Here is a 12,820-nt window from a genome sequence, read left to right as displayed (position 1 = left end):
GAGTCCGCACTTTTGTGACGCTGCTTTGACTGTCGGGAAGAAGTCTGCTGCGGAGCTTGCTTCAGTACAGCCTCGGCAAAAGTATGCATCGAGGGCGCATATCGACCGCCCGCAAGCACCCTTCTGAAACCTAAAATGACAAATTGGACTCCCTACGGTCTCATGGACTTAATGGACGCGCACATGGCAGCCATTAAGTCCACAAGACCATAAGTGCATATGTAGTGTGCCATTTGGGACAGAGCCCTAGATTCATGCACACTTATATTCATGTTTTTCTGCCACCTGCTGGTGAGAGCCAGTCATTGCTCATCAGTGCATGAAGACCTGCTGGATTTTGGACTTCTGGCTTAAAGTCTGGTCCATATTGCTGCGTATGAGGCCATCTGACAAACATGTAAAGTGGATAACCACAGTGGATAACCATTATGTGATATTTATGCATAGTAAAATTCGCTCTGTGGCTTATTGTGGCTTCATCTGTAGCTGTTGTGGCACATGCAAACACTTACTTGATTCCCACTCTGACTGATAAATGATATATATTTCATTACATTTAAAATTTTATATATATAGCAGTCAGATGAAGAGGTGCTCTTTGGATTTCAACCACAAAAACTCACAGAATCAGACACTGCTGCTTTTTATATAACACATTTCCTGTTATGAATTATGATAGCACTTGGTTCGTTGATCTGTTGGGTCGGATTGCTTTCTCACCTCAACCGAACCGCTTCAGAGTTTGTTTTCAGTCGGGCCGAGGCCACCTCGTTCAGGCGGTCTCAAGAGCGATTGTTTTGGTGCGGATCCGAGCACAATTGCCGTGTTCATATATACCTAAATGAACCAAACTAAGGGTGCTTTCACACCTGAGCGTTTGTTTCTGAACCTGGTGCGTTTTCTCCCTTTGCGTGGTTCGTTTAGGCATATGTGAAACGACAATCGTTAAATAAAAATGTGTTAAATAAAATGCAGCAGTGTTTTATTATGTGAGTGAGCACATTAGTTACTGCAGTTGAAAACTAAAGAGCGCCACTTCATCTTAAAATGTAGTGTAATTGCGCTTCTCCGTGCAAGAATGTTGCCGATGAAGCCTTGATTCCTGCTCTAGCTGCATTATAACATTCATATATGGTCTCAACACAGTTCGCTTACTAGACAGTGCTGGGAGATCCAGAGAGAGCACGCTTGAATTTACCGCAGCATTAATACAAAGGTAGTATATCATTTAACATCTGGAAAGACGGCTACATTTGTATAGTGTTTGCGTGTCTCGACAGTTACAAATAATGCCACAGTAAGCTCATGGAGCGAACTTGTCAGTCATCTTGATGGATGACGCAGGGGAAACTCTGGCCAATAAGAGGACAGTTTTACTCGCATGTGATTTGTATAAAACATTTTGGTACGCTTTGAAATGTTGCCTTGTGAAAGCAAACAGAACCAAAAAGAAAATGCAACATTATAACAAATTAAGTCTCTGTTTCGGAACAAAAAAAAACGATCTATAGGTGTGAAAACACCCTGAGGGAGAAAACACTCCAGGTTCTGAAACAAACGCTCCAAACGAGTCAGGTGTGAAAACGCCCTGAAACACTGTTCTTTTGTGAAAATATAAATGTTATTTGTAATGACATGCATTTTGCCTGTTTTGTTCTCAGGATCTCATTCTAGACCAGACAATAGAGAAGGTTTCCTTCTGTGCACCGGATCGTAACTTTGAGCACGCCTTCTCCTACATCTGCAGAGATGGGACCACACGCCGCTGGATCTGCCACTGTTTCATGGCCGTCAAAGACTCAGTGAGCGCTCTCATACCTGTCAAACACTCTCTAGTGATCGAATCTCATGGACAGATTATATTTGCAGATATAAATCTTGCAAATGCAACTTGTCTACTAGCTAGTAAAAATCTAATTGTTCTACATCACATAATCTTGTGTTGTTCATTGCACATAATCTTACTTCATGAGAACCGCAAACTATTGTGGTCTTTGTGTTGTCTTTTTTTTTTTTTTTTTTTTTTTTTTTTTTTAGAAAGATTACAATTTGTGTCAAAACAGCTACGTATCATATCAGAATTTTATGAATATCATAATTGCAAAGTACAAATAAAATGAAATTAAATGTAAATACTAAATAAATAAGTCAAAATTACAAGAATAAACACACCATCCTCCGGTTTCACAGACAAGGCTTAAGCCTATTCCCAGACTAAAATGCATGTTTGAGCTGTTTTAACTGAAAGCAACTTGTACTGACATATCTTAAAATATGTCACTGCCATTGTTTTGTTTCAAGATGCATACCTGTAATGTTTTTTTCAAGTGTATGCTTATCAGAGATATTTAAATATCCTAATTGATTTAAGGCCTAAGCCTGGCTTAGGCTAAGCCTTGTCTGTGAATCCGGGCCCATGTGTGTAATAAACTTCATTGACAACAATATAGACTAGAATACAGCATTAAAACTGGAATAAAATGATCAGATCTCATTACTTAATTAATATCACATACTACCATAAAGTCACTTCTGCTCACCAAGGATGCAATTATTTGATCAAAAATACAGTAAAAACTGTAATGTTGTGAAATATTATTACAATTAAAAATAACTGTTTAATAGAGAGATAGATTAATAGAGAGTTCTAAAGAACAGCATTTACTTGAAATATAAATCTTTTCTAACATTATAAATGTCTTTACTGTCACTTTTGATCAATTTAATGCATCCTTTGCTGAATGAAAGTATTCATTTCTTTCAAAAACAAAATTATTATTGGCCCAAACTTTTGAACGGCACTGTATATTACGTTGGATGTATGTATGTGTGTATGTATATGTGTATATATATATATATATATATATATATATATATATATATATACACACACACACATATATATATACATATATATACCTACGTACATACATACATACATACATACACTTAGAATCATATAATAAAATAGGTCTATATGATTTACTTATGCTGTGAAAATTAATAATGTTTGTATAATTCATTAATTATGATTAATAATATTATAATTCTAATATAAAACAATAAATCTAATCTAATATAATGTAGTTTGATTAAACCCACAAATCTTCGTTTTATATGAAGAAAGACCTTTGTGTGGTTTGCTTCTGATGACTGGTGTTGTTATCAGGGGGAGCGTCTGAGCCATGCGGTGGGCTGTGCGTTTGCCGCGTGTCTGGAGCGCAAACAGAAGAGGGAGAAAGAGTGCGGGGTCACGGCCACTTTCGATGCCAATCGTACCACTTTCACACGGGAGGGCTCCTTCCGCGTCACCACAGCAACAGAGCAGGCGGAGCGAGAGGAGGTGATGCGACAACTGCAGGATGGCAAGAAAGGTGTGTATGAGAGGGTTCAGGGATGGGATGTACATATGTTTAAGAATTTTTTTTATACACTACCATACCCTCTGGGCCTCTTTGGTCAGAACTGACCAAAAAAATTTACATTTTGAATTTTTTGCTTCATCGGAATGGGATGGCACTTGGTGACTTTTGTCGCATTTGCTATGAGAACACACAAAAATCATGGACATAATTCAGATATGTTAAAGGCCTTCACTCTATTTTAATCTGAATATTGCATTTATTGAAAAATAACTTTTAACCGAAAAATAGCTCATAAAAATTGTTTAAATATTGCATAGTATCATAAAATCCCCTCAAATTTCTAAATAATAATCAAAAAATGTTATTGAACAAACAATATATTACATTAATTTTCCTGAAAAATTTTTACATTTTGACCGTGAAGGTACCAAGTGTGACCAAAAAATGAAGGGGCTCAGAGGGTTAAAAGATTTTATTTTTGTTTTGGATAGAAGGCTTGTCTGCTTACCAAGGCTGCATTTATGTAATCAAATTTACAGTAAAACACAGTAATATTGAGAAATATTATTACTATTTAAAATGAACTGTTTTCTATTGTATTATATTTTAAAATGTAATTTAAAATATAATACAATAGAAAATTGTTGTATATTTTGTATTAAATTTCTTGAGCAGCAAATCAGCATGTTAGAATGATTTCTGAAGGATCATGTGACACTGAAGACTGGAGTAATGATGCTAAAAATTCAGCTTTGATCACAGGAATAAATGACATTTTACAATATTTTCAAGTAGAAAACAGTTATATTATATTGTAATAATATGTCACAATATTCCTGTTTTTATTGTACTGAAAAAAATTAATGCAGCCTTTGTGAGCAGAAGACGTCTCTCAAAAAGATTGAAAAAATCTTACTGACCCCAAACTTTTAAACAGTAGTGTAGCGGTGTCATCGGCACCTAACCCTTCCTCTCTCATCAGACTCTGAGGGTGTGTTGGGCAGCTCTTCTGTCAGCGCATCCAACCCTGTGGTCAACCCCGCTGGACCTAATGGCTCGTCGTCCTCCCCTCCTCTGCCCATGGCCACACTGGCCCCTCAGGAAGCCAATCCTCATGCCATCCCTCGACGCCACGCCCCCGTGGAGGCACTTGCTCGTCAGGGCTCGTTCCGGGGCTTCCCAGCGCTCAGTCAGAAAACCTCTCCCTTCAAACGACAGATGTCACTGCGCATGAACGAGCTGCCATCCACCATGCAGCGCAAGTCTGACTTCCCCATCAAAAACACTGGTGAGGATCTGATTTTCACCTTTCCAGATTTGCAAATTGAATTGATTGGTCTTCTCTTTCTTGTATCTCTATATATCTATATTGTAGGGCTGGGCATTGACACAAATTTCACAATTCACAAGCTTGCAATTCTATTCAATTCAATATCGATTCATTTTGATATATATCAGGTAAAGTTCCTCAATTTTCCTCAAGGAAAAAATTCTCTCTCAACTAATGCTGTAAGCTATAAAGGGAACCCTGTCAGTTGGTACATTACTATTATATTAACAACTGATTTGTATAAAAGCAGTTAAATTGGCAGTTTTTATAATAATAACATTATTATAAAAGCTTTTTAATGCCAAATTTGTTTTTTTTTAAATATAAACATTTAAACAGTGGCTGTCATAAAAACAGATTTATTCAAACATAAATTAAATATTGAACAGGTTAAGTAAAAATATCATGAATATGTAATATAGTGCATATATTTAGCAAAATGATCCTCTCTAGAGTAATTTTTTTCTAGCTGACTAACGAGTTTATGGACATTGAATGGCTTTTGAGGGAAATAATTACATAAGACAGGATTCATTTCAGTAAGTTGCACTGTTTCTTTCAACATACCTTCTGATGTTCATTCATGTTTATTTAGTGCTATAACTAGATATAATAGGTTCACGTACCGCTTCAACTGAGGAGCTACAGCGATCTGTTATGACATTAAACAGCGCCAAAATGGTATTTGTTTGATTTTCATAATAAAATTGACAGAATTTGAAAGCTGAGACTTTGTTTCATATCAAAAGTAACAAAGCAGACCATAAAGCTTATTGTGATTATTGGATGGGAGGCGCACTACAAATAATGTTTAGTGAAGATTTGGCCATTCATCAACTGAAAACAGCGAGCGTAGACTAAAAGATTGATTCTTGGGATTTAAGAATCGATATCGGTTCATCAAAATGAGAATTGATTAAAATTGACAAATCAATATTTTCAACTCAGCACTACAATATTGGACGTCCTTCTCTCATTGTTTCTAAAACCCTAACAGTAAAGTTTTGTTGCCTTCAAGGCAGTGGTAGTGAATGTAGATAGTGAATATTGTCCTGTGTGTTTGTCAGTGCCGGAGGTGGAGGGTGAGGGCGACAGCATCAGCTCTCTGTGCACACAGATTACATCCACCTTCAGTGGGCCTCCAGAGGACCCGTTCTCCTCAGCACCGATGCCCAAACCCACCTCCTCACCACAGTCGCCCTCTGCTCCAGGTCAGCTCTACTCTCACACTCTCAGTATTTTAGAAACGTGTGTATGTTTGTGTTACGGCTTCCCAATTTTTGCAATTAACTAGTCTGCTGGTCATTGTTTACCTTATGTAAATAACTGTGCAGCATCTACCTGCCTGTTTAAAGGGAATGAATCTAAACATGCAACTTGTCCTTTAAAAGAAAAAAAAAAATCAGAGCGTCTTGTTAATAATACACAAAAATATAGAGATATTATTACAGTTTAATATAACTGTTTTCTTTTAAAATATATTTTTAAAATGTAATTTATTCCTGTGATCAAAGCTGAATTTTCAGCATCATCCAGTCTTCAGTGTCATATGATCCTTCAGAAATCATTCTAATATGATGATTTGCTGCTTAATGTTGAAAACAGTTTAATATTTTTGTGAAAACCCTGATACATTTTTAGAAAATAGAAAGTTTTGTTTCAAAATCTTTTGTAACATTATAAATGTCTGTAGTCTGTCTGTGGTGTCACGTTTTAAGTGTCCTTTCTGTACAAAAGTACCCTTTTGTGTGTGTGTGTGTGTGTGTGTGTGTGTGTAGATAAACTCACCTAATACTAGCTAGTAAATTAGTCAGCCATCTCCATTACTAATACAAAGCTTGTGTTGCGCAGTTTGAGGACAGAGGAATTGTTGCACCATATATACAACAAGCTCATGTAATCTAAGGCTAGTCAATACAGACCCAACACCTTGGCTAGTGGCAGAACTAATCTAGTCTTTTTAACCCCTAATGTGTGTGTGTGTGTGTGTGTGTGTGTGTGTGTGTGTGTGTGTGTGTGTGTGTGTGCGCGCACATGCCTGAGTGTTAGCACTCTTGCTTCTGTCCGGCTCTGTCTCTAATCTACACGTCCTGTCTGCTGCTGTAGTCAACGGTGCAGTTCCTGCCTTCCCGCCGCCTAGTGTCACTGTAACTGCTGCAGCTAACTCCCCTGTGCTGCCGCCCCCGCTGCCTGTCCGAGAGACTAACCCCTGGGCCAAGACCCCAAACACAGCCCCCACTACAGCACATATAGGTAAGACATTTGGGCATGCAGAATAGGTGCTGAGAAACTCATTTTGTTTTACAATGTAAGGTTGTACTGTGAGCTGCTGTTGCTTACTCTCATTTCAAAATTGCATGAGATGAAATGTGTGCATGCAATTTGTAATTTTAGCTGGGACTGGGAAAATAAATCGATGCATCGCTAATCGAGAAATGATTCTGAATCGATTCTGAGATTTTCCGAATGCATCGCGATTCTCTCTCGAAACGATTTTGGGCTTAGTTTTTAACAGCAGATGGCACTGCTTGCTTTAGAAACAGCCATACTCTGCTTGCTTCCAATTCCTTTACACACACCACTTGAACCTTCTATAAATAATCATTCATAAAGTTCGAAAAGGTTGAAGCGAATTAAAAGGGTGTTTGCAATGGGCTGTTTACATTAATCTTGCATCATAAAAGCATTCTGAGGTGCAGGTACATTCTCAGACTCAGCCGAACGCAGGAGCGCTCTTCTTCGTGAGCATTTGAGTGTGCAGTTAAGGACTAGCCTAAAGCACCATCTGCTGTTAAAAACTAAACTCAGAATCGATTCAAGAGAGAATCTCGATGCATATGGAAAATCTCAGAATCGATCCACGAATTGAGAAGCATGGATTTATTGTTGCAGCCCTAATTTTAGCTGCTAACTATAGTTGCATTTGAGCAGTCTGTCATGGTCACAGTCTGATGTTGAAAATGAATGATTGATTATATCAGAATATAGGGTGAAATATATAGAGTTTTGTATATAGAGTCATGTTGGAATTGTAATTCAGAGATGACAACACAGAGATTCTACTCTATTTTACTGGACTGCACAGTTTTAAATGTAAATAGTTTTTAACCAGAGATATGTTTAAAAAAGTACCACCTAAATGTATTTTAGACTTTTTGACTTGAATCAGTCTTAAAGGATTAGTTTACCCAAAAATGAAATTTCTGTCATTAATTACTCACCCGAATGTTGTTACAAACACGCAAGACCTCCGTTCATCTTTGGAACACAAATGAAGATATTTTTGATGAAATCCAAGAGGTTTTTTATCTCCCACAGAAAGCAACAAAATTACCCCATTCAAGGTCCAGAGAAGTAGTAAAGACATCGTTAAAATAGTCCATGTGACTGCAGTGGTTCAACCTTAATGTTATGAAGCGACGAAAATACTTTTTGTGTGCAAAAACAAAACAAAAATAATGACTTTATTCAACAATTTCTTCTCTTTCCTGTCAGTCTCACTAAGCCGCCAGTGGGCAGGGCCAAAGACGTGATGATGGTGTAGGTGTCGATTTGATTCTGCGGAGGCAGTCTTTCGTTGCACCATTACGTAATACTGAAGTCCTCCGATTTCATTTTCAATGCAATCGATAAATATAACAGAATACGCAAGATGGCAGCAGTTGCGTTTCCCTGAATCAAGCGAGAGCGAGTCCACAATGTGATATGGGAGGTATGAAAGATTCAAGATTCAGGCTTGACCTGGATTGGTGACTGGCCAATCTGAATCAAGTATTCCAGAGAGCTGTGATATAATAAACAATAATAACCTTAACTAAGCAAAGAACAGTCAAGTTACAAGCTATGATACCATAAATATATGTGCTTGGTTGCCTTACGTCCAGGGTATCCAACCCTGCTCTTGGATGGCAAACATTTAGTTCAGAGTTTAGCTCCAACACATCTGGAAATGTTTCGTGATCATAAAGACCTTGATTACCTGGTTCAGGTTAGCTGATTAGCTGGTGTTTAATTAGGGCTGGAGCTAACTCTGCTGGAAGGTTGCCCTCCAGGAGCAGGATTGGATACCCTTGTGTTGCGATCCCAAAAAATCGCTACAAATAAGGAGAGGACGAGTACATTTACGTCGAAAAACATGTGAGCTATGTCCGAATACATAGTATTCGAAAAAAGTTGTCAAAGTCCCAGATGACCTACTACTTCAGCCGGGATTCTGAACTATCCCAGGACACTTTACTATCCCATGAGGCCACAGGAGAGGATTTATGAATGGCAGCGAAGCATTGCCGCTGGTAGGTCACGTGACAGTAACAACATGGCGGATGTTGTACGTCTGAATTTCATTCCTACTACCCATATTCATCCATATAGAACATATTTTTTTGAAGGGTTGCAATGTAAATTCAAATGTAGTACTTATTCAGACAGTATGAGATTTTGGACGTAGTGATACAAAATGTGCAGTGTTAGGTTCCTTCTGGGCCAAGGTAGCCAACCCTGCTCCAGAAGGGCTGCAGACTTCAGTAAGATGGCGGAATACCCTGTGAAGTCCACTTCGCAAAGCACTTATGATCAAATAGAATGTGCCTCAGTTCCAAAACTGCTCCAACACACCTTGTTGTTGTTTTCAAGTAATCTTGAAACCCTTAATTGACCCTTCGCCGGGAGTTTGATTGACAAGCGATCTAACCAATCATAACGCCATTTTGTTTAACAAAGCAGTCAGGAGTTAGAAGATTAACCTCGGTGGACTTGAAACTTGAAAAATGGTGTGTACAGACGTCTTTCCGCATTTGAAACAACATTCCTTCTCATGTTCATTCATGGTTTATTTGATGCTATAAATTAACTAGTAGGAAGAGATGATCTGTTCACGAGCCGCTTGAGCTGAGGTACTACAGCGATCTGTCACGACAAAGAGCCACAAAACCTTTTTTATTGTTCCAATTTCTTAAAAAATTACACAATTTGAAAGCTGGGACTTTGTTTAATTCCATAAGTAACCTGCTCTGTCTTGTCTGTTGACGTGTTGTCAGTGTCCTCTTTGCTCCGCAATGTATTTTTCACTCTGTGTGGCGTGACAGCGCCATGGCTTGTCGGACAAAGCAACAGTAACTAAGGGGGGCGGGTCTTTGCGAAGGGTCAATTGGCTGGTTCAGGTTAGGGATGTGCACCACAAACTAATTTCATTAACATTTAATCTGAGTCAAATCCCATACTGAATGCCGTTAAATATAGGTCTTATACATGCACTGTGCTTGCATTATGATAATTGTACATTAAACTTAAGCATTCAGTTAATGAATGTTAGCCAATGTAGACGTATTTATTTAAATCAATTAGCATTGCAGGGCCAGTAAGTACAAACTCAATATTATAAACAGAATTCCTCAAATAAAAATTAGTAAATAAGTCACATGTCAAGGTATTGTTGTTCAATATCATGGCTACAAGCCTATTACTTGTGCGTCCAAGTTTTGATTTGTTAGCTGCTGTTGCATTGAGCAACGCTCTTTTGAGGACTTGATTCCCTGGAAGGCAGCTCTTGATTTCAAATGCCTAGGAATGTAAGAATTGATTATTTCTGGAAGTGGAACCCTAGTGAGAGAACCTTTTAAACTGTAAAAACCTAGCAGCATGCTTAACAAAAATTCTTCTTGTTTTTTTCCTGTAGGGAGCGAGTGGCCAAATCCCGCACATGCCGTGGGAGCCCTACCTGCAGTCAGCACAACTCTTTCTACACCTGCCTCCTCTCACAAACGTACACCATCAGAAGCCGATCGCTGGCTGGAGGAGGTGTCCAAATCTGTCCGTGCCCACCAACCCGCCGCCAGCGTAAGAACCAACACGCCTCCCGCTCAGCAGTCCTTCCCTGCCCCGGTGCCCATTCCTATGGCACCCGCCCCTTCGGCACCCTTCATCCCTCCATCTGTGGTCCCTGCAGTACCCCCACGCCAGCCGGCATTCCACGCTCAGGCACCAGCATCCTTCCCAGTGTCCAACGGGATCCCGTTCGTGCAGCCAGGCTTTCCGGTGGTGGGCATCACACCTTCACAGATGGTGGCCAACGTGTTCGGTTCCGCCACGCAAACTCAGCCCATCCCGGTACCCGTTCCAGTTCCCCAGACGCAGCTTCAGTCTTCACCGTTCTCCACACCGCCACCGGGCCAGTTTGACACCCAGGCCGTGTGCAGCCCCTTCGGCAAACCATTCCTACCTCCGGTGTCAAACGCCACAGCATTGCAGCCACCCAAAGGCAATGCCGCTTTTAACGGGGCTAACAGCTGGGCTGCTGCGTCGTCACCTGCGCAGCCTATGGCAGTGCAGCATCAAGCTGATGCCTTCGAGGCCCAGTGGGCCGCACTGGAGAGCCGCTCACAGCAACGCACAGCTCCTTCGCCCACAAACCCCTTCTCCAGCGAGCTCCACAAGACATTTGAAATCCAACTCTAAAGACACACGGTGTGGCCAAGAGTCACAAAGCGACGTTGAAGGGCAACGCGATGGACATTAATGGAGAGACAACTATAGAGTGAACGACCCCGAAAACCACTTCAGCTCCATATCTCTGTCTTTCAATTTCTTTGTCTGTTCGTCCATGTTTGGTTTTTGCTCGTGACATGAACAAATGGAGACTAGGGGGTTGATGAAGGTGCCCCCCAAAAACACAGCGAGTACAATGTCAGGCGTTAATGCCACATTTGTGTCCAAAATGAATTAGAGTGGCAAGATGATGGTCAAAGGATTCTTTAGATGCTCTGATGTGACCCCATATTATTCAGTACTCCCTCTACCCAGACTAACCCGTCTCACAGCGCCCCCTAGCAGGCTGGATGACTGCTCCCTACCAGAAGGACGAGGCACTTCAGACCTTCCGGGTTCACGAGGTTCTTGAAGAACTTCGCAATCAGAAGAGGAAGAAGCAAGAGAATGCCAAAATCTTTATTTTTATGCATTAAGTATATTTTAAATAGCTTTGAAATTTAACTGAAGAGCTGTAAATAATCTTTCCAAAGGTGCAGGCTTATTTTGTGTGCATACAGGAAAAGAGCATATATATATATAGGCGTGAAGGGATGGTTTTCATCTCATCTATTCGGTTTTAGTCTTCTGGCCACCATGCATAGATTGGATGTTGTAGATAATGAAATTGGACCCAGGCTGGGTCTGAGGACCTTTAAATCAAACAGGTCCCAGACAATGTTATCTGTCTTTCATGCTGTCATTTTAACCTTATTTTTTTGTACTATAGTATCAGTACTTTGATTTCTATTGCCTACATATCATTATAATTTTTTAGCACATTTTTAATGAATTTTAACACTATTGAAAGTGTCATCTTTTATCTTTTTTTTTTCGTTAAGAAGAGATATCATTAATTTTTAGCACAAGCACTGTACTAATTGATCATTTGGCCACCTATGGTCGATGTGTCATCGGTCTGTGGCATTAGTGAGCTATGATGTTCACTGTCTTGAAATGACCTGTGGTTCCAACTCTAAAATGATTGCAGTGAATTTTTTTTTTTTTGTTCTCTGCTTTTCACGCAGTCCCATCAACCCTTTAGTTTTATCAGACATGAAGATGATTGGTCCTGTTTTTAGGTTTTGATTCCATTTTGTAAGTATTGCATTGTATTATTCCAATTCTTTACGAAAAATTTAATCTAAAAGATTGAATAAAATGTTGGTGGTAGAGGAAAGCGGTTTTGTGTGCTTCTGTTCCACAAGTTTCATGATTTGCTGTGTATTCTTGTATCTGTGAACATTGTTTTGCAACTGAAGATTCTAAATAAACATCATCGTAAGATGTTTGGCACATGACCTGCATGTGCTTGCTCAAGGCAGGCAAAAGAGATACTGCCGCTTTCTGAAACTTCATCCACAGGTGTCGAAAGTTGGACAAAAAAATACTGGTTTATGAATTATTCTATGCTATGAATTAATATATTTTACCTGCACACACACAGTGACATCAAGTACGTCATTTGGGAAAGGGACTGTTAGTCAAGTCCCTCCCATTTCCAGTTTATATGAAATGAATAAAGGGTGTGACTTAATGGCATGATTTTCTCTAATTGGTCAAGTATGACAAGTCTGAATAATTATCTTATTTTCTATTGTGT

General features: G+C 39.4%; 1 protein-coding gene across 6 annotated transcripts in view; it reads left to right on the top strand.

The window, feature by feature from the left end:
• numb (NUMB endocytic adaptor protein) overlaps positions 1-12,397 on the top strand; it is a 71,396-nt gene extending 58,999 nt beyond the window's left edge. For 4 of the 6 annotated variants that reach the window (XM_051867720.1, XM_051867719.1, XM_051867717.1 and 1 more), the window contains 6 exons: positions 1,662-1,802; positions 3,170-3,374; positions 4,348-4,653; positions 5,763-5,906; positions 6,802-6,948; positions 10,370-12,397. In XM_051867720.1, coding sequence (XP_051723680.1) covers positions 1,662-1,802; positions 3,170-3,374; positions 4,348-4,653; positions 5,763-5,906; positions 6,802-6,948; positions 10,370-11,148 — 1,722 coding nt within the window. In that variant the 3' untranslated portion in view covers positions 11,149-12,397. The remainder of the gene's footprint in view (positions 1-1,661; positions 1,803-3,169; positions 3,375-4,347; positions 4,654-5,762; positions 5,907-6,801; positions 6,949-10,369) is intronic. The other 2 variants (XM_051867722.1, XM_051867721.1) reach the window with 1 other exon arrangement.
• Positions 12,398-12,820: the final 423 nt, after the last annotated feature.

Source organism: Ctenopharyngodon idella, chromosome 17, assembly GCF_019924925.1.
Source record: "Ctenopharyngodon idella isolate HZGC_01 chromosome 17, HZGC01, whole genome shotgun sequence".
NCBI lineage: Eukaryota > Metazoa > Chordata > Actinopteri > Cypriniformes > Xenocyprididae > Ctenopharyngodon > Ctenopharyngodon idella.
Note: the sequence above shows the minus strand (reverse complement) of the source record. Positions and strands in the feature narration are given on the sequence as shown.